Source organism: Crocodylus porosus, unplaced genomic scaffold, assembly GCF_001723895.1.
Source record: "Crocodylus porosus isolate Cpor-Errol unplaced genomic scaffold, CroPor_comp1, whole genome shotgun sequence".
In the NCBI taxonomy this organism is placed as follows: domain Eukaryota; kingdom Metazoa; phylum Chordata; order Crocodylia; family Crocodylidae; genus Crocodylus; species Crocodylus porosus.
The window spans coordinates 61,666,127-61,688,471 of record NW_017728906.1 but is presented as its reverse complement, the minus strand read 5'-3'; the positions used below and the strand labels follow the sequence as shown (position 1 = coordinate 61,688,471).

Genomic DNA, 22,345 nt, shown 5'->3' with positions numbered 1-22,345 from the left:
AATAATGGCTTAATTCTACAGATATATACACAGGACTTGAAAGATAACTTATCAGATAAATTTAAAAGCCCCAGAATTCCTGTCTTAGTCAAATAAAATTCACTGCTCAAATGAATATGAGATGAATGTTATCATGAATGGCAGGTGTAATACACTCTAAAATGCATCAGACTTGCTCATTTTGCATTTTTAATAGAAATTAGTTTTCTTTTTTTTTTAAACAAAACATTTGCAAATAACTCTTCTCTAACAGTTGAAGAGAACAGTGTTAGTGATTCTGTTACTCAAACTGGTCTCTTTCCTAAAAGAGTGTGTTTAGCCTAATGAGCAGTTCAACGTTTGTGTTGAATGTTGCTTTGTAATATGGATACGTTCACAGGTCAAGTACCTGAGAGAACACTATTTTCTAAAGGCTATTTGCTTTTCTTATAGCCTTTCTTACTAGTCTAGCATTCATCTATTTACCACATAGCCTTTATGAAGCAAATCAAAACAACAGTAAGAAAACAGATGTAAAACTCAAAATATTTGGAGAAACTAAGGGCTCATCATGTCATTCACCATGACACCTTTCTGAGAAAAAACACAGACATTTTTTTAATCCAAATTTTTGCCAGGATTATTAGAAAAAAATGCTAGGAAACAAGTCAGACTCGAATCAAAATGTATTTCACTTTTATACATGCTATACATGTCATGCAAGTGAAGAATTCTACCAGTTATACAATGACACCATATAAATCTCAGGTGACATCTGTCAAACACAATATATCACAGTAAAACAAACATGATTAGTTTGTCTTTTTTTTCTTTATTCTTTAGGAAACATATGTAGGACTAGTTTGGAAGACACAGTACCATGCTACAGCTTACTGCACAGTCAACAGAAAGATATTTTGCTGAAATACATCAACATAAATAGAACTGTACTGTTGTAGGCATGTTTTCTTTATATACTTGCACACAATTTCATTGGCTACTTTAATTTTTTTAAACAGTTGCTGGCTTTAAAAAGCACAAAACAGGGCTACAATTGAGACCAAGCTACACAGTTAACTTCCCTATATATATATATATATATATATATATCAAAAAAAGTTTCCACTTTTTTGTAATTTCCAAAAAGTGGGTTTTTTTAAAGGAATTGGACAGAAAAGTCCTTCCAAGCAGCACAGAATCTAGCATAAAAGTTACCATAGTTCACTAAAAAAAAAAACCCTAACCAAAATACATGGTATGGCACGTAATATCTATATATCTTACGTTCTCAAGATGAATTTCTCCATATTGATGTTTGCTGAGTATTAAGAATGCTAATAGTGTTAAACAGGTGAGAAAATTGTGCAAGTGCCCCACAGCCTTGCACTTTTTGTAGTTATATCTGTATATTGTTTTACTGATATTATACTTTTTGTTGAGTATAGGAAAACAAAAGAGTTATCCACATAAATAAAGTCTACTGGTATTAATAATTTATCAGTCTCTCTAAATTTTATCTGATCCCCACAATGTTCTTGCTTGGAACTACTGCTATGTAATGCATATTAAGGAGACTGAAACAGGCATCTTGCCTATGTTATTACCAGGGTTATCTGACACCTAAATGATACAGTCACTTAAAGACTTTAAGTCTTTAACCAACCAATGATTTACAAGTGGCTAAAAGAACCCAAATAGACAAAACAGTCATGTATAATGCATATTAGCATGGAGTAATTCTAATACTCCACAGTCAGTAAGAAGGCTCCTTTAATTCCAGCAGTTGCATATTTTTTCATGCCTCATCAGTTATAGTTTGGAAATGATACACCTGCAAAAAAGTTGCCATGAATTCTTCAAGTTTTTATCTTTTTGTTAATAAAAAAAAGAAAAAAGAAGATAGGCATGGAGCTAAAGTCTAATACATTATTGAATATTAACACACTGGGTAAACCTCAAATATATGTACAAGAAAAAAGATATCCAAGTAATTCTATGATAGATAAAACTTAAAAGAAGAATGATTTTCAAATAAAATGCACAGGGTAAAATCACAGTGAAGTATTCAGATGAATTTTGACTTAAAAAAAAGTGCTTTATTAGCAGCTAAAGCTCAAATTCTAAAGCACAATGAATCTTCCCTGAAACCATTCTATGGATTCCTGGTTTCTATCAAGAGTGGCCAGTTATCCAACATACCACATGGGAAGACAGTTATATTCAGCTCTGATTATTTGGAATCCAGTGTTCAAGGACTGCAGAAGCTTTTTCATATGACAAGCTCATATTTAACTGCCAGCAGCATCACAGGGATGTATGTTCTCCACAGATACTACCTCTGTCTGTTAATAAAAAAGAAAAACATAGTTTGATGCAATTAAATGGCTCCACTTTTGCTAACTTAAGAGTATTCTCCTGTAATAAAATTAGTGGCAACATAGTACTTTAAGACTGTCATTATTCTATAGAAAATTTGCTTTTACTTAGTTTGTAGGTTTTCCAGGGAAATGACTTACCAGGCTCTACAATGCTGTGTATATTTACAGCAGCAAGAAATAATAAACAGCAACAATAATCACCAGTTTCCACTTCATTATACATAACTAGATTCACTTTTATTTTCTCTATGCTATTATAATAAAATAGGGTATAAATAAGAACTGTGGCTAATAGGAAAGTATATATAATAATTTAATGACAAGAAAACATTCCTGTATTTTTATTATATTTTTTTATTCTGGGATAGATACAAGTTCTTCTTTTGACTATTCTTAAGTTAACTACATGTTTTCAAGTACCTCAGTGAAACTAATATGGGTATTAGCACCAATTTCAGAAGAATCTTATATATGTTATTAAATAGCAACTACTTTCTGTGTAATTAACAAATGAAGACACAGTTCCTCAAGGAACTTAAATCAGTAGTCCTAAATTCTCCCTTAAGGCTCAGCCTCAATCAGTGCCAGTTATGACCACGTGGCATTTTTTTTCCATTTGTAGCAACTGCCTTGCTTTTGCTTACCCTGGCAAAGAACCAGCTAGTAGATGAGGAAGGTCATTACCTGCAGTTCTTAATATGAAGAATGTGGTATCAATAACATTTTATTCTGGCCTCAGTTCATTTTTCCAACAGCTAAAAAACTCCCTCCTTACTCATGATGTCCCTGACACCCACATGTCTTCCTGGGCCCTCATCTAGTCCCCTGTGTTCCTCATCCACAATGGCAAGGAAAAATACATATACAACAGGAAGTCACATAAAAAAGTGCAAAGTCAAGATTTAGAAGAACGATAACAAAGGAACAGTTAGCTAGTCTCCCAGTGCAAAGTAAGGGGACCAAAATGAAAGGCAAGAAGAAAGTTGGAAGAGAGTAAAGCTGTGTAAATTATTAGAAATTAACTAAAAGGACTTTGATTTTTGACGTGGGAGTCTAATGGGTTGTGTTTAACACTAAGAAAATGCTTATTTCCAAGAGATTCAACACCTAGGTCAGAGGTGGGCAATTATTTCAGCTGGAGGACTGCTTAACGAGGTTTGGTGAGTGCGCAGCCCTGCCCCTTAACAGTTGCCCTGCCCCCTGGTTGCCATCTTGGGACCTTAAGTTCTGCCCCTAACCCCTGACCTTTGCCACTGGAAGTCCTTCCCCTTCCTCCCCAGAAAAAACTCCTTTTGGTAGGGGGGTGGCCATCTCAAAACCAGAAAAAAACCAAATCATACACTAGAAATCAAACACCTGCTATAACATATTTTAAATTTTATTATAAAAATATTTTTGTCATGATTTGTGTTTGCGTTGCATGTATAGAGGTGATTATATAGCAACTCAAAATCAAGTCTTAGTCTTGTATATTGTGAGGAGGTGTGGTTGGGGGGTGTGTATGAGGGGGTATGCCGGGGGGTGTACAGTGGAGTGTATGGGACTCCATGTGTGTATACGGTGGAGTGTGAGGGGGTAAATGGGGGGGGGGGTTGCAATGGGGTGTGGCTCTGTCTATGTTGGGGACAATAGTGTATGTTGGGGGGTTATGGGGCAGGGTGTAGGTGTGTGGTGTTTGTGGGGTGTGAGGGAGGATGTGTGTGTGTGGGGAGCCCCCACACTCCTCCCATGGCACACAGCCCCCATAGGTGGCAGCAGCAGGAGCAGCTGCAGCAGGTGGGGGCACAAGTGTCTGGTGCAGGCGCTGCCACCTGGCGTTGTGTGGCTCTGGCCAGCACTGCACTTTGTGGTGAGGAGTGCAGCCCAGCCAGGCTGCTTCTATTGCTGGGGCTCCCTGCTGCACATGTGCAGTTTCTACACTCAGGCACCACTGAAAGGAAGCTCCACACACTGGAGCCAGCTGCCGTTGCTGCCCCCTGTCACACAGGTCCCAAGACTCCACCAGAGGGGAGCCCCGGCCCCTGCTTCCCCGTGGAGTTCCAGGACCTGTACAACAGGAGGTGGCAAAGGCAGCTGGCTCCAGTACATAGAGCTTACCTCCAATAGTGCATAAGTGTGGAAGTTGCATATGCGTGGCAGGAGCCCTGGTGACAGAGGTGGCCTGGCCAGGCTGTGCTCCTCACTGCAATGTGCAGCACTGGCTGGAGCTCTGCACCGCTGGGTGACAGCACCAGTGCCAGGCATGAGCACCCTGAGCATCCCCACCTGCTGCTGCTGTCGCTGCCTGCGGGGGCTGTGAACTACAGGGGGAGTGAATGGCTGGTCCCCACACCCTGCCCACCCAAGCTCCAGCCCCATACACTTGCCCAAATGCAGCTCCCTCCCAACCCCTGCCACTTCCCTACCTGCTGTCCGGAGCAAGGGGGGTGCTGGGAAAGCTGAGCAGGCCCCCTGCAGCTGCAGCAGTGGCAGCTGCAGCCCCAGCCCCACCCAGAAGCTACATCCTGGCCAGACCAGACCAGACCCTTCTGCCCACAAGGGTGGGAGTGAGGCGCAATAGGGTATGTTGGCCAGGGTGGCGGGGGGGGGGCGGAGGTGTATACATGGGCACCTCACTCCCACCCTCCTAGGAGGAAGGGTTGTATGGGGTACAGTTAGTTGATGGGTACCGTGGGCCACTGGCCCATATTTTGTACCTAGATAATTAGCTAGTGCTCCAAAGGTTCACTTTATCATGAAAGAGACAGTGCAGGAAAGTTCAGAAAAGGGGCAACCAAGTTGCTTAAGTTTTGACTGAGGAATTTTACACTAGGAGATGTCACATAGAGTAGGATTCTACCGTTGTACATCAGGAGTATTCTGGGAGTTTATAATTTATACTGAGGTATACTATTCAGCGCAAGATAGAACAAACAGACAGCAAATTTTCCCACTATGCTTTTTTTTCTTTTTGTTCCCAGTTAAACAGAATCAGAAAGCCTAATGCTTAATATTATGCTGCTCACAGGACTGGATTCTCCTTTGACTTTGTGCTATTTATTCCCAATAGCTTATCATATTTTCAAAGTTGGTAACAATGCTTTACCTTTATCTGTTCCACAGGGTAGCAAGGCTGTCAACAAATGGAGTTAAGGGTGCTTTCCTGTCCTGGACTGTTAAATCCATCAATCAAGTTCTTGTTACAGTCATCTATGCTAATAGTTTCACTGGACATCTTGGAGTAAGTGGCCTGGCCAGTGAAATCCAAGAGATCTTCAAGAGCCTTGGCATTACTTGTTCCATTCTGGTCCATAGAAACACCGGGCATCAGTTCATTCATGGGGGAATATTCTGGGATAGATATAAGTTCTTCTTTTGAAACTGGACTGTGTGAAAGACAAGGTGGGGAAAAATTAACAGAAGTCTTGTAAAATTTACTTTAAAAAAACAAACAAACAAAACAAAAAAACCCAAACACACTCAAGTGTAAAGGTGTAGCCTGACAGTCCTGAAGAGCTATATTATCTATTCTCAGACCAGCTGCATCATGCTCAACCCCATACACAGAATGACAGCACCTTATACAGGAAAGAAAGTTATTCTTTCTCCTTGATCTTGAGGGTGGCTGTTTGTTGTAGATATCTGTACTCTAGGAACTGGACTAAGATATATAATTCATATTAGTCTACCCAACACCAACAGGCTTGATCAAATTGATCACTCGGAGATTAAAGCTCAGCATGCCACTACTGGAGCCACTGAGTTCCTTGTATTTACTGTTTGAATGTTTTTTCACAGAATACACATGTGTACCCAAAGAGATTTGTACACGTCTGATATTATGAGTAGCAAGCAAAGTCACATTGGTGTCAGTATGTGATGTTTATAGGGTATCAAGTCAGGCTTGAGGATAAGCCTAGGAAGGATCATGCTTAAATTCTATTAATTATACGCAAAACAGATTTTAATGATGTATTTGATGCAACACCAACCATGTAGAATTTCAAAAACTAACTTTACAGAACCAGTTACCAAAGCAAATGCAGAGTATCTGCTGCTGAGACAGTGCTCTGCTGTTTTTAGTGCATTTGCCCCAACTTAAATTAGCAAAGCATCTGGCACCACATGTCATCATACTGTAGCAGCATATAACAGATGCATTTTGGCTTTTATTGACAATTCTTCAGGGGCACAAGTGGATGTTACAGTCCTACAAAGAATGAAAATATGACTGATTTATACTATTAATGGGAAATGAACATGACATATTCACACTTACTATAATGTGTGTCTGTGTGCTTATGTGTGTACATGTGTCTGTGTGTGTGCATATTACACACACACACACACACACACACACACACACACACACACACACCTTCTGTAGTCCAAACATTAGACTATAAAAATTTCTACAATTTTATTTTTCATTTTTCTTAACACTTATGAGTTTAAGGAGACAACGATTAAAAAGCTATAATAAACATGATATTTTTTTAAAATACAAAATAAGAAATTTTGCAGTTTGCTTCCCATAGCAAGCAACCTTGCAGCTTCAATTCTCTTGCTGCATGCAAGCTTATCACTAAAATCCTATAATACTAAGAAATCTGATGTTATTTACTTGTTGCCACATACTTGTGCTGAATGCTTAAAAAAAGAAAAAAAAAGATTATTGAGAACGTAAATGTTTTAATCTATTCCATAGCATTATTCATAGGGGACTGTGGTGTGCACGCCATTGTTTTACAGTTAGTATAAATCACAAACTGATGACACTTAAAGCAATATCTATAATACTCATTTGACAGCAATATGTGGTCAGAACTCTGAAGACTATTCGGAGGACCTAGATGTATCTGTGAGCACTTGCAAGTCTGGGCAGTGAGAAGGCTTCATTTATCTTTGTAAAATGAAATGAAGTTGTGCTTTATCCTTCAGTTTGAAACTGCACTTGCTTCTTGACAGCAACTACCTGGGCATTTTTACACATGTAGGAGGCGCAGCACCAGGCACTTCGAAAAGCAACCGGTGCTACATGGCTTACAGTTGTGTAAGTGGCAAAGTGTGTGTCAGTGCACAGAAAATGGCAGTGGCACACTTTTGAACTAACACACATAGAAGATGCACATTTCGCTGCTTATACAACTGCAACCAATGCAGCACTGTGCATGTCAGCTTGCGTGAGGAACAGACTCAATTAATCAAGTCTGCTCTGACGCACTGGATCTCTGGCGCATCCAGACACAAAAATGTATGTGTATAAATGCCCCCTGTTACTAATGGGAATAAATGCCAAACAGTTACACAGGGGTTCAAAAATAGAGATAGAGAGGTTGCAGAAAAGTAGATTAACAAGTGAATCTGCAGATGTTTGGAGGGGTTGCAGATTTGGAGGGATTTGTTGTTGTTGCTGTTTAAAGTTGTTTAAAACTTGTGTGATCTATATGCTGTGTACCTCACATCCATAGACTGAACCTCATCTGTTGAATCATCCATGCTGTTAGATTTCCCATCAATGGCATCCAGGTGAATAAGCCCTGGGACTGACTTAAGTCCATTAGCAAATACATCTTGAGGAAGTGTTTCGGTAGCAGCACCTTCTAAGCTTTTACTTTCCTGGCAGGTTTTCAGTCCATTGATCTCTACAAAAGAATCTCATTAGAAAAATGTGACAGTTGCAAGATTTTTAGATAAAAATCACAAAATGCTTTGTCATAGAAATCAAAGATGGAAGTAACCTGGCATGGTATCTTTTCAATCTACCTGCTGCTACAGAATTGTCCTCTACAATGTATTTTAATTTTTAAAAGAAAATTAATACATTACTCCTTTACAACATGCACTGAGCAGCCCCAGGGGGTGAAGTTAGAAACAAATTATACTTCACCATTTGCATTTACCATTTACACTCCAGAACTCTGAAAGAGCCGCACAAATACCTTGCAGCAACCTACAAGAAAAGGCTCCACTGATTGCACACTCTTGGTTGTTACCTACCATCTCATGCTTGAACCAATAAGAAGGATATCTGAACAATTACAGCCTAGACGTGAAAAGAACCAGACCCTGAGAGAAACAGTCCCAAACTTACCCACCACCCCCTCTTCTCATCCCCCTGTTCTGCTCCTGGGCTTCAAACAATTCCCTGATCTTGCCCAACTCATCAGCACTAGAAAAACTCCCTCCTGATCATGGGGCACCTAATGGGACCCAGCCCTGCCTTAACAATAAATGCAAGACTTGCAAACTTATCTCTACTGCCACAACAATCAACACTCTCCACAACAAAAACATCAGAATCCATAGACGATACACGTTTATCCCAGAAGGTATATCTCATCCAGGTCACTAATGCCTCATGGAAACTATGTAGGTAAAAGCAGTCAAAAACGATGCACTAGAATAAATGATCACTGAAAAAAGAAAAAGGACAGAGACACTGGATCACAGATAGGAGAACATTTTCCACAGAAAAAAAATCACTCTGACCTCACAATTCTTCTGCTCAAAAGAACTCTAAGACACACTTTTGAAAATTGCGCCTGGGAACAAAAAATCATTAAACTATTGAATGCTAAAAAATCAGGGATTTAACAGAGATGACTTCATGGTCCATAGCTGAAACTTACTAATCTCTGCACTTCGCAAGTGTTAATGGACCCCCCCTGAAGAATCTTGTTCTTCCATTGTCAAGATTTACTGCATCTCTTGTCTGTTGGGTACCTGATTTCTCTTATACCCTCTTTTTATTTACATGTGGAATTTTACACAAGCTTTTGTTCCATCTGCTACTTAGGTCTGCTGTGTCTGCTTCTCAGAGACTTAAGGGAAAGTACTGTGATACCCAAAAGCTTATTTACATTTATTCCAACCAGGCAGTCGGTCCAATAAAAGATGTTACCCACAAGAACTCTGGCCTCTTTAATATTTCCTAAGCCACAACAGCAATAACATCACCTCAACAGTACTTCACCATTTGCAAGTTTTTAAATTTATCAGTACTTAAAATACAGATACTGTTCTCATCAAAACAAATTCAATGGAAGAGATAATATCTGAAAAGTACTAAGAAAGCCTGCCTAGCTTGGCTGGGAAGGAGGAATTTTGAACACGCAGAAATATGCAGACTAGAATAACTTATATAAAAGCCAATTTCAGACAAAATATAGAACAGGACTTTGTCATTAGAACAGTGGTCTCAGGCTTCTACCTAAATGGCAAGCCAAAGGCAATGCTCCAGGTTCTTATTCTTAATATTTTAATATATAAATATATTAGTTTCTTTTCTGGATAAAAATGGAGCATATTACAGCATTCTACTTGAGGTTATGAATTTTTGTAAAGCATCAGCTATGAAAATGGGTTGCAGCAACTCAGTGATTCTCACCTGTTTGACTGAGAACAAGGGTTTTCAGTTGCTTTTCCACATTCAGCATTGATGGTGTCTCCAGTTTTGGCTCTTCTTTCTATAAGCCAATAACATATTAACTGCATTAGGTGAAATGCTGTAATGTTCAGGGAATCAAATGCAACCAAAACATCATCATTTAAAAAAAACTACCAGTAAATGTACACAACTATTTTAGAAAGGTTTTACTCAATTCTATACAAGCATAAGGAACAGCAAAAGCTAGAGAACCCAAGATTTCATCTTTATACTGCATCTATCCTGGCAATATTCCCTAAGCCAGTGTTGTCCAACTAGTGGCCAGTGGGCCCCATGCAGCCTCTGAGGAGCTCATGCATGGTTCCTGCCAGAATCTCTAGGCTCCCCTTTCTCTCCTTTGATTGCTGTTTCCTGCCTTCGTGAAAGAGCTGAGGGTAAGCCAGGCCCAGGAACTGGGGAAGAAGGGAAGAGGGGAAATTGCGTTCACACATCTGCACAGCACAGCAGTGGAGGGGCGTGCCATTTGGGTGTACAGTACAGCAGTGGGTGGGGGCACACCAGATATAGCATGCAGCCCTTGCTGGTACAGCCCCCAGAGCATGTGGCCCCTTGGGACTTAGAAGTTAGACAGCCCTGCCTTATTCTGTCAGATCGGGTATATCAAAAGGACACTGGACCTTGTGAAGAGCCCACTACCCCCTTGGGAAGAAGAGGCACAGGGTAAGTAATGGAGACAAAAAGAGAAGAGCAGAAGCTCAACGGGTGGGGTAACAGCCTGGTTTAAAGAGAATGCCAGGAAGAGGTCCAAAACTCATTGAAACAGATGGGGAATGCAGTATCCAGAGTAGGAGGGTACACTTTAATAAGCACAACTGTAAGAGTCTCTTAAGGAAAGAGGCAGACAGTTTTCCCAAACTGAATCTTAATACAAGTAAAAAACCAGGCACTATAGCTCTGTTGTTATTCCTACTCTTCCCCACAGAATTAACAGAGGGGCACAAAGAGATCAATGTGTTGACTGTCATCTTCAGTGGAAGAAGTACAGAGTACTAGCAAGCTTAATGGCAGCAGTATGCCACACTACCACCAGAGTGGCTCTGCCCATTTATGCCATTCACCACTTCCACAGCCTATGACAGCACCACCAGCCATAAAGTCAGAGTATTACCACAACAATTTTACAATTTCTCTGAAGCATGAGGGCCAGATCTTATGCCACCCTGGCAGCATCTAAATATCTATATGCGAACTTTGTCCTCCCTGCTTGATTTTCTGAAAAACCATTTAATTGTCTACTTCTAGCTTTAAGACCAAGTCACAGAGGACATGTCTCACTCTGCTGGCAGGATACTAGGTAGCCACAGTGTGCCCAGAAGCATCCTTGCCAGGCAGCCACAGTGTGCCCAGAAGCATCCTTGCCAGGCACACTGCAAAAGCGGCATGTCCCATATGCTCCTGCATGCACACCTGAACCTTGAAAACATGGTGGTCAGGTCAACCTGGGAGTAACCCCCTCTACAGTGCTCTCTAGACCTTGCTCTCTGGCATGCACAAGAGCTGGAGGGGAGCCCAGACAGACTCACTGGTTTAGTTCCAGGTTTAGAGTGAGGGGTACTAGGTAGCCACAGTGTGCCCAGAAGCATCCTTGCCAGGCACACTGCAAAAGCAGGTGTAGATGTACCCAAACAACAGCAAAGGAATGAAGGGGAAGAGGAGAGCCCACCCAGCTCATGCATCAATATTTTCCCAGGGAGTAGAGTAGTGTAGCCTTGGGATGCACTTAGAGACTTAGATGCCAAAAACAGTGAAATAAGATTTGGCCTTAAGATAAAAGCATCTCATGCAAAGCATTTACCCTACATGGAACTATCCTACAATCTTTTTTTTGTTTACTAGGATAGAAAGAGAGATACCTTTGCTTCTGGTGTGTCACTCTTTCTTGTTCTTTTCATTATTTCATCAATTCTCTAAAAATCAACATAAATCAAATCATCGGGTTAGGAGACAGTCATGCTATTTAACTGGAATGGAAGGCTTAAGAGATTAGTAATGAGGAGCAGAAAGGAAGAAAGACTGATTTCCCCTAATGTCATGACCTCTTCTCTGTCTGTACTGGAAAAAAGAATAGAGACGAGGCGACTACAGAAAAAGGAGGAGGAAAGAGGAACAAGGAGCTATCTTTGACTTCACAATTCCAGCAACCTGAATTTCTCTCATTGTGAAGATTAATAGACGAGTAATAAAACCAGTATTTGTGATTACGAGATGTGATCTGTTATGCCCAGCTCCCAAAGGAGAAGCTTGTTTCCAAATATTAACTGAACACTAAGTGCTCAAATCTCAGATTGTTTCTTCATCAGAGCACAAACTGAATACAATATTTTCTTGCATATAACCTACACAATACCCCACAACCATCCCCAGCACCTAGGGTATCTAATGGGGAAACATCATTTCTACCACTGAAAACATACCATTGGTATACACCTAAGACTGCTTTTGTCCGGCAGATATCATACAATTTTTTTCTACAGAGTAAAAATCCACTTCCTCGACTAAAATACCACACTGAGCAAGCTTCAGAACAACAAAAAAACCAACAAAAAACCACTATTGTTGTTGAGTGTTAACCATTACTTTGCTTGTAAGGCTTATCCCTTTCTTTTCCTCCTTATCCATTTTGTCTACCTAAATTGCAAGCATTTTGGGGGTAAAGACCACCTGGTCTTGGTTGTATAATGCCTGGAACAACAGAATGCTATTCTTAATTGACCACTATGTGATACCATAGTAAATATGATTAAATAAAAATAATTATCAAGTCTGCAACAGCTTACAGATTAGCAAAGTATAAAGAAAATTAAACTGGAATTTTGTTTTCTTTGTTTTTGTTTTTTTAGTATATTAGGGCTAGCTTATGGATACCCTCATTTAAACTACAGGTATTAATACTTTAAAAATGGAAGTAAACACCTACCTTCTTTCTCTCCAGTCTTTCTTGCTCAATCTGCTGCATGATTTGTTCCCTTTCCAGACGTAGGTGTTCAGCTGCCTCTCGAGCTTTGGCTTCTGCTTCTTCTCTCTAATCGAAATGTTTAAGTGATAAGAGAATTGTTTATTTTAGGCAGACAAGCAGATTTTATAAAATATTTTGAGACCTCCCCAATATATACTGCTGGCAGAATATGGCAATATATACTGTTGGCAGACTATATCAGAACTTTTCCACCCAGCTCTACACAGATCCCATTCTAAAAGGCAGCCACTGAGGGCATCCCTGAGACAGCATTTTCCAGACTGCAGTTTATCTTTACTGCAATGAATCACTGTTTTCCATTTAACCTAAGAAATAATAGGCTTTATTCAATTTATAAACTACTCTTTATTAATTGTTCCATACTTGTGTTTTTTTAAACATTTAATAAATAAGGTTGAGATTAATTTAAAAAAATGAAGTACACATTGCTCCCAGTGCTTCGACCAGTTGTTGGTTCCTGGCACTTTTGAAAAATCAGGCCCACTGCCTTTAGGGAAATTGTACTTTAGATATCTGCCTCCTTAACACCTGCCCTTGACAGACGCATCATATTCTGTACCTGTTTCTCAAGCTTGGCTTGCATCTCTTTTTCCTGCTTTTCCTTCAGCATGGATTCCTCCTCAGCTTTCTTCCTAGCTTCCTCTTCTGCCTTTCTCCTGGTCTCTTCCTCTTCACGTTTTCTTTCCTCTTCCTTCTTACGAGCTTCTTCCTCTAGACGAATTCTTTCCTCTTCTGCCTTTCTTTGCTGCTCCTCTCTCTCAAGCCTTCAAAAATAGCAGTGCATTTAGAAGTGAAGCACCTGCTGCACCTTGTTTAACAAGGATTATGCTGTATTGACAGTAGAGTAATTGGTCTGGCACCAAATAACATATGTTTTATGGAAAGTGGAGGCACTGGCCACAACTTTTTAATTAGGGATACAACCAACTTCTAAGATTTATTTCTATCTTGTATTTCACAGAAACAGCACTCCCTTTTGAACAGTGACATAACCAACATTAATTAGAACAAAATTTTCTTGTTTTCTTCAAAAGTAACTTATGCAGAATTTAAAAATGTTCCAGCTTTGAATAGTTACAAATAACGACAATTCCACTGTGCCTTACTGACTGTTTTAATTGACCCAGGGAAGCAACTATTTGTATGTAGTCAAATCCCCACCAAGGGGAGGATACCAATCAGGCCACAGTGGCATAGACAAAAATAAGGGAGACAACAGGTCTTGGGGGTGCAAGGCAGGGGCCCACCTTGCTCCACACTGGAATAAGCCCAGAGCCATGATGGATAATAAGTAGCTCGGTTGGGGGGGAGGGGAGGAAGGGTGCCAGGAGGAGGCTGCAGGGCACCAGCATGGGGGCAGAGGTGGCAAGCAACTACTGAAGCTCTGACTTCATCCCAGACCATAGGTAAGGGCCAGAATAGAAGCTGCAGCAGCCACCCCCCAACATCCCCTATGGCTTGTACTCAAATCCAAGATGAGGAGCTTTTTTCTCCCTGTTGAATATGGGGAGGGGAACTTCATCTTAGAGTTGAGTATATCCCTTCAATGGATCAGGTTAAATGCCTAGCATGTGACAGAGTGTGAGATAAGCATAGTATTATTAACTTCTTTAGTGTTAAAGTTAGCCAAGTTGTGGCCTGCCATTGAGATCTTATCCCCACCTGTCTTTACCTGCATGTGATCAATTCAGGAAAGCATGTTTCCTAAAACAATAGTACAGAGCACTAAGGGTCAAGAAAGCAGAGACCATGTATTTATTAGCTCCCCAGGAAAACTGAAGCTGAAGTAAACCCCTAACTATGGAACTGCTTCAAGTCTTAAACACGTAAGCTGATTTAAGAGTCAACTAAATATAGCACTTAGTTATATTAAATATCTAAACGTCTGGCACCCTGCCCCTGTAAAACTTTAAGGAGGCTGGAAACTAAACTTACTGTCTCTAGTAGGGATACCTGCAAACATTCCATGTGGCTCTGCACAATACTCCAATCCCAACCAGAAACAGGGTAGCCACATCAAGTAGTGCAAGAGATGGAGCAATTAGCATGCATAGGTGGTAATCAGCTTACTTATTAAGCAGTGCTAATTAGCTGTCCTCAACAGAGTTAGGGGTGAACCTAACCGCTTGCAGCTAAGTTTCTTACGGTACCTGGGCTACATTGCTGTCCTCAGAGCTCTCATTCCCATGTGAAACTTTACCATGAAGCCAAAGGTAAGGTAGTAATAACAGACAGGTAAGGAGCTAGAAGGTAGTCACAGTCTGTGGGTGGTTGCCCAGTCTATGAATATACCATTCAAGCTAAAAAGAGTTAAGGATGCTGCAGTTGCTGCTATTCACTCCCCCAACCATGAGGGAATCCAGGTGACAGAAAGGCCCTAGGACTGCACTGAGATTCTTAACAGTGTCTGCTTTGGCCAGTTGCTTAGCAACACTGAAAATGCTTTGAACTGAATCCCATTCAGTCCTCCAGGCCAAAAGGTATCTCTATGCTGCAGCCTGCAGGATACACACCAAGGTACTCAATCTAATTTCAAACAAGCAAAAATTAGCCCACACTGTGTGACTCCATGCCATTACAGCTAGACTGCTTCTGATACTACAACTAGCTGATTTAAGGCTAGTCTGAATATCTTTACCAGACACTGTAGTCTGCAGTACAGACATACTCAGAGGCTCGAGGTGGGTTGAGAAGGTAAACCATGCTTCCCACACTTTTCCTGAGTATGACCCCAGTTATGATCATATTTCCTCAGCATGGTCCCTCACTCCCAAACTGCAGCCTCCCCCCACTCTAGATGCCCCTCACTCCCAACCCAGTCCCCCACCCCCTGCAGATGCCCCAAGGCCAGGCCCCAAACACTGCCCCCCACCCTGCAGCACCCAAACCCCAGCTGTCACCTGCGGGAGGGGGTGGCTGCTGTGGCCGGGGAGGAATATGGATCCCCCCCCAGTGGGTGACATGGCAGGAGCAACCCAGGGAGTGGGGGGGAACCAGGATGGGAGGGAGTACTGCACTGCCACCAAAGCTGAGGCACCTCCTGCCTGCTTAGCAGCAGCAGGGTCACAACTCCATGCTGCTGCCATGCCTCACCTTGGCAGCGCAGCAATCCCTCCCACTGGGCCCTGGAGGTGGCTCCTGTACAGAGCTGGTCTGGCCCAGCTGCAGCCCCACATCTCACTATGGGTGCAGAAATCTCAGGGGCATGTTCCTCCCCACCACACCGCCTTGGCCCCAGTTCCCCTCTGCCACATTGCTTGGGCTCCCTCACCCACTGCCACATCACCTGTGCCTTCCCCCCTGCAGGTTGCTGCTCTCCATGGCTCTGTGCACATGTATGTAGTGTCCCCTGCCTCCAATCACCCTCCTCCACTTCTCCCAGCCCCAAGCAGCCCCTTGCAGGCTGGAACTCTGTCAGTTTGAAAGAGTTTTCCATCTCTAAAGGAGAAATCCATGATTTTATCCATTCAAAGAGAAAATCCGGATCCCTGTTTATCACGACCCCATCTGCTGACATTCCAGCCCCATTTGGGGTTGCAACTTACAGTTTGGGAACCACTGAGGTAAAGTAAGGAAAGGAAGAGGATCCTCAGGGCTCTTAAAGGGATATGCTCTACATTTCATCAGAGGTAAAAGTGAACTATACTAATGAGTTGCATGGGCTAAATGAAGACCTAAAGTTAGGTTCCAGAGATGATGAATTGAATCTCAGGAAATGCCGAGTTTCAAGCAACTCCCATAGAGGAAGAGAAACTTCCATTGTCTTTCTGACTACATTTGTCCAATACTTCATATAAACAGACCCATGGCCTAAACTTTTGCTTCTGGGTGCTAATAACGTCCTATATTACTGCTAACAACTTTGAAGATCAAACAAATATACCTTTCACGCTCTTCTCTTTCTTGTTTCTCTTTTTCTTCTTGTTCTTTCTGCAGGCGAGCCTGACGCCTTTTCTCAGCCAAAATTTTTGAAGCTTCTTCTGCATCTGTAGTCCCTGCCATGAGCTTTCCTGGTGGTGCATTGCGGTTAGAATATTTGGCAGGAAGTAAAAGAAAATATAAAATACAAATATATATAAATGTTACGTCACATCTTCAGCATCTACTTTTATCTTTTCACTCAGACTCCTATCTGCCCCTTCACTCATCTCATAAATCCAGGTTTTGTTTTGCTCTTCTATCCATTTTCTACATCCCTTGCACACTTAAAGCTTAGTGGGCCACTCTATTTTGTCTAAGGTTTATGAAGGCCAAGTCAATAAAAAGTCACTGAAACAGCCAGAGCCAACCTGAGCAGGGTGCAGGGCCCAAGGCAAAACAGCTCATGCGGGGCCCTGCCCCAATTCTGCGCACCCAGGACCTGAAGAAGCTGCCACTGCCATCATCAGTGGCGGAAGCGGGGCAGCGGTGGCAGCGCAGAGTCACTGCAGCTGCTCCGTCCAGCTCTGCAGGGCCCCCCAAAGCACAGGCCCGGGACAGTCACCCCGATTTGCCCCCACCTAGAGACAGCCCCTGGAAACAACTATAGAAATATTAAGATTAATATAACAACTTGATTGTGCAGTACGATTTTAGATTATACCTATTTTAGAGATTTCATTGAATCTTAAAAAAAGAGGTACACAATATTTCAGACTGTTCCAATTACTACAATCCATGTAGGACTTACTGATTACCTCAACTGAACTTGGCTGTCCTCAGGCAAAGGAAAGCATTTCAAGAATCACAGAATCAGAGTCGGAAGGGACCTAGACAGATCATCGAGTCTGACTCCCTGCCATGGGCAGGAATGACACTGGGGGTGCAAGGGGTCAAAAGTCCCCAGCCAGGTGCCTGTCCAGTCTCCTCTTGAAGATTTCCAGGGAAGGTGAAAGTACCACCTCCCTGGGAAGCCTATTCCAGGCTCTGGTCACCCTTAGAGTGAAGTAGTTCTTCCCAATATCTAACCTAAACCTGTCCTCCCTCAGCTTGTGGCCATTGTTCTTAGAAGGAAGCACCAGGCAGAATAAGTTTATGGGACAGACAGGTGCCCATTTTTTCTAGGCAATGCCATGTTCAAATGATTAATATAGTAGCTTGAGACAAAGCATTCTCTTTAGAGTGAAAGAACAGATTTATTTTCAGTTGAGCAACCCAAAAATAAATGCCATGCAAGCCATATGCTGCCATTAAAGCAGGCACCTGTTTTCTGAAAATCTTGATCCATGAGATGTCCGTGGAGCCCAAATGTTTGATTTGGGCTCCTCATTTCACATTAATTTACAAAGTTCGCAACTATGGAAATTATGTAACTCATGATTTTAGTAAATACTGTGTATTCAGGGCAGATCTAGGGTTTTGAAGAGGGGGATGCAGATCATCACACTGCTGCATATAGCACAATATATGTTTTTCTCCAGTTAATAAGAAGCTAGAAGCTTTACTAATATGGCAGGGGCAGAGTGCTATATTATTTAGTTTAAGATCAAAGCAAAAACAAATATAACTTCACTGCAATGTGAATGTGCTATATCACATATTATTTATAGAAGCAAAACAAACTAGGCAAAAAATCCAAATATGCTGTTTCATTAGTCTTGTCGCCATCAGAATTAAATATACATCACTTTAAGATTGAAAAAAGACACATCTAGTCTTGAGCATCTTGACAGTGAATCCAATGTTATACTGAAAATTATTTCTGTACCTGAGTTACTCTTTACCCGAGTTAACACTTCCATACCTGAGTCAACATTTTCAGCTAAAACTAAAAACAGCCTGCAGGGCTGTGAAATGGGGGCTACATTACTAGGGGCCATTAATAGACAGCAGAATTACAAAAGAAAGCCTAACCTGATTAGTGGAATATCAAGATCATCAAAAACGAGAGAAGGCTGCTAACACCCCTACAATGATGAGTTCATAAGAAATCCAATAGATTATAATGAACCATGAAGTCAAGTGATTCCATCACTGCTGCCTGAATAGAAATGCTGACATCACTGCCAGGCAGTTTTTCTTAAACCTTGGGTGGACCAAGAATAAAGCAGGATGTGACCGTACCACTGCCTACCCCTTGTTAGATCTGCCTGATTTCTACGTTTATAAATACCCTTACAGAAAAAAGTGATGTTTAAACACCGAGGTAGCAGCAATGTGCTCAAAAATTTGTTCCAATAAAGATATTGCCCCCAGAAATCATTTCCCCTCCCTTCTATGGAGAGGATATTCTTGTTTAAAAGCAGGTGTGCCTGCACTAGGTTAAGGCATATCCTTGTACCAAAACTCACCTTCACTGATTTCAGTCTTTCCTGTAGAAGGCACATGTTTCTCAGCAGCTGTGTGGCCCACTTCTTCAGCACGAGATCCCTGGGCTTTGTGGTAAGCAGTGTTCTCTTTCTCCTTTTCTGCTTTCTTTTTAGGAGTCTCCTGGCTAAGATTAGAGGTGGCACGGTGCTTCACAGGAGAAGCTGGATATTGTTTAGCAGTTTTAGGAGATTGTGGATAATTTTTTGCAACTGTCCTGGGGAGAGGAGAAAGGAAAATTTCACATACTATACAATTATGCCATTTAGTAGGACATCTTTATAGATATTTTCTACTTTCTTCTTTTGTCTTTGGCACAGTAGGTTGTCCTATCAAAGCAGTGAAAAAGTTTTAAAATATTAGTGGGAGGGACGATATATTTTTCCAATAGGAACAGCATATCTAATTACTGACTTGTATATATTATATATATATGCCTGCATAGCCCTGCATCACTATTCCATAAGAGACCATACACGTGTCAGACTTGTTTGGGTGTTTATTATCATCTCCACTAGGGACTGATGTAGTAGAGTTCTACTTTCAGTTCATATCAGAAAGGTCTCCTTATTTTAAATTAAATCCATGGAATTGGGCTTTTTTGCCCAGCCCTCCCCTCTTGGGCATTCCCAAAGGTAAAGCTACTGTGCCATCATTTTAAAATGGCAATGTTAAATACACATGCATTTAAGACAACAAGTATACGATGACCTTATGGTGTTTAACACTGAAAAATGTATAAGATGAGTACAAGTATATGATGATGTATAACGTACAAGTATAAGATGACCTTATGGTGTTTATCACCGAGAACCTGATGGTGTTTAACACTGAAAAATGCAAGGTTCTCCACCATGGGAAGAAAAACCGCAGCATCCTTATAGGCTCAGCAGTGCTCTGCTGGCTAGCACTGTGGAAAAAAAGAGACTTGGGGGTCATCACTGACCACAAAATGAACATGAGCCTGCAGTGCGATGCTGTGGCTAGTAAAGCATCCATAGATGCTTCTCGAGCAAATCCCAGGACGTCGTTCTCCCCTTGTACTCGGCCTTGGTGAGGCCACAGCTGGAGTACTACATCCAGTTTTGGGCTCCACAATTCAAAAAGGATGTGGAGAAGCTTGAGAGAGTGCAGAGAAGAGCCACGCGCATGATCAGAGGTCAGGAAAATGGACCTTACGATAACAGGCTGAGAGCCATGGGGCTCTTTAGCCTGGAAAAGCACAGGCTCAGGGGTGATCTGATGGCCACCTATAAGTTTCTCAGGGGTGACCACCAGGATCTGGGGGAACATCTGTTCACCAGAGCGCCCCAAGAGATGATGACGTCAAACGGTCATAAACTACTGCAAGACCGTTTCAGGCTGAACATAAGGAAGAATTTCTTTACTGTCCAAGCCCCCAAGGTCTGGAACAGCCTGCCAGCGGAGGTGGTTCAAGCACCTACATTGAACACCTTCAAGAGCAAATTGGATGCTTATCTTGCTGGGATCCTATGACCCCAGCTGACTTCCTGCCCTTTGGGCAGGGGGCTGGACTCAATGATCTTCCGAGGTCCCTTCCAGTCCTAATGTCTATGAAATCTATGAAAGATCTGTATAAATATGTCAACAGCACCCGAGATGTAAACTGGGAAGGAGCATCTGCAGTAATTTATTTTGCTTTGCTGGAGAGACTGCAGTGATATAATCCTTCCACAGTACAGAGGCCTTCATTGCATCTGCACTGTTGCTGCTTGAATGCAAACAGACAAATCAGGTTCTATAACAGGAAATCTAAGCAGGCACATTTAAATGACTATGGAACATTTTGAATTAGAAGACGAAGAACATACTCTACACACAAGAGGAAAGGCATATGATTTACTGCACTAGCAAATAATACTGGTTTTCACAATTGTAACTTTATTTCAAACCAGGATAACCTTCCACAAGTAACCCCAGGGTATGTAATGGCCTATGATCAGTTCTTATATCCAAAATGCCATGTTTTTCAATTTTTCCAGGAAGTCAGAAATAAAAATAACAGATTAATTGCGTATGCTGTTTGGTCTCTGTCTTACTACAATAGTTGCTTTTCAGTAGTGTTTTGTTTTCTAAAAATACACAAAACATGACTGTATACCAAGGTAAAACACATCTAAATATTGACCTAGAGTTGTCTACATTTGATCCAAATCAAATCAGGCATCACTATTCAATCAGTCAAGTTATTTGACCACTAAGCCAATGACAGACTGGATACTGTACACTCAAGTATGGGAACTTTTGAAATAGCTATACTTGTGTCAGCAGTGATGACAGTGCAAATAATGCATTTTGGTTATAGGAGCCTGCTAAAGATCCAATTCTTAAAATATACATATGCCACACACACACACACACACACACACACACGTATGTATGTATGTATATCAGGGCTTAAGCAGTTAGAATGGAATGGAAATGCAAAGATAATAGACATTTCCTGCCTCATAGAACATTAAGGAAAATATTGTATTATCTTTAAAAACAGATGTTATTTATGTGACACATTAAAAGCTTACATTAAGAGACTATTATCTATAGAACATTAACCCTCTGTGGCTATACAGATAATATGAATATATGGATTATATGAATAATGCAATTCATACTTTTTATGTATACAATATACAGATTTATAGACAGCAATATATTTCCATAACCATACACACTCCCAGGTCAACACCAAGTGTTGAAAATTTAAGCTAATTATGAATGACAGAAAATAACAATCAATTTGGAAGCTTCTGTGAAAACTGAACTATGATACAAGATACAGCAGGACCAGTACACCACAATAACAGAAACAGAAGGTGGAACTACCATTAGGCAAAGAGGATAAAGGGGAGACTGGACAGAGCAGGAGTGTTCAATCTGCAGCCCACAGGCCAGATTTGGCCCATGGTGCCATGTTAACCAGTTTGCAGGGCTTTTTCATGGGTCTGGATATTTGACAGTGGGAGAAGGGTGGCACTGCTCCCCTGCTACCAAATCTCCAGACCTGTGGGAAGCCTACAGCCCTGCACTCTGGATCCCGCACCTGATCCCAGCGCCCATGGGATGGGTGGCACTGGCCCCAGAGCCGAATCCCCATGCACAGAGGTAAAGAGGGGGTGGTTTTGGGCCCCCAGAACCCAATCCCAGTGCAAGGGGGCCAGAAGGGGGTGGTACTGTCATCCTGAGACCCAGTCCAGACATGACGGAGCAGTATTGGCCTCCTGAGACCCAAACCCAGCAAGTGGGGCAGGAGGGAGCGGTGCCAGGCTCCAGTGCCCA

General features: G+C 41.6%; 1 protein-coding gene across 13 annotated transcripts in view; it reads right to left on the bottom strand.

The window, feature by feature from the left end:
* Nucleotides 1-2,051: 2,051 nt before the first annotated feature.
* Nucleotides 2,052-22,345, bottom strand: part of MAP7D2 (MAP7 domain containing 2) — a 157,987-nt gene continuing 137,693 nt past the window's right edge. For 8 of the 13 annotated variants that reach the window (XM_019529196.1, XM_019529199.1, XM_019529193.1 and 5 more), the window contains 9 exons: nucleotides 19,033-19,265; nucleotides 16,647-16,773; nucleotides 13,323-13,527; nucleotides 12,704-12,808; nucleotides 11,640-11,693; nucleotides 9,727-9,805; nucleotides 7,795-7,993; nucleotides 5,443-5,722; nucleotides 2,052-2,321 (listed from right to left, as the gene is read on the bottom strand). In XM_019529196.1, the coding sequence (XP_019384741.1) occupies nucleotides 5,473-5,722; nucleotides 7,795-7,993; nucleotides 9,727-9,805; nucleotides 11,640-11,693; nucleotides 12,704-12,808; nucleotides 13,323-13,527; nucleotides 16,647-16,773; nucleotides 19,033-19,265 (1,252 nt within the window). In that variant the 3' untranslated portion in view covers nucleotides 2,052-2,321; nucleotides 5,443-5,472. The remainder of the gene's footprint in view (nucleotides 2,322-5,442; nucleotides 5,723-7,794; nucleotides 7,994-9,726; nucleotides 9,806-11,639; nucleotides 11,694-12,703; nucleotides 12,809-13,322; nucleotides 13,528-16,646; nucleotides 16,774-19,032; nucleotides 19,266-22,345) is intronic. The other 5 variants (XM_019529194.1, XM_019529207.1, XM_019529205.1 and 2 more) reach the window with 2 other exon arrangements.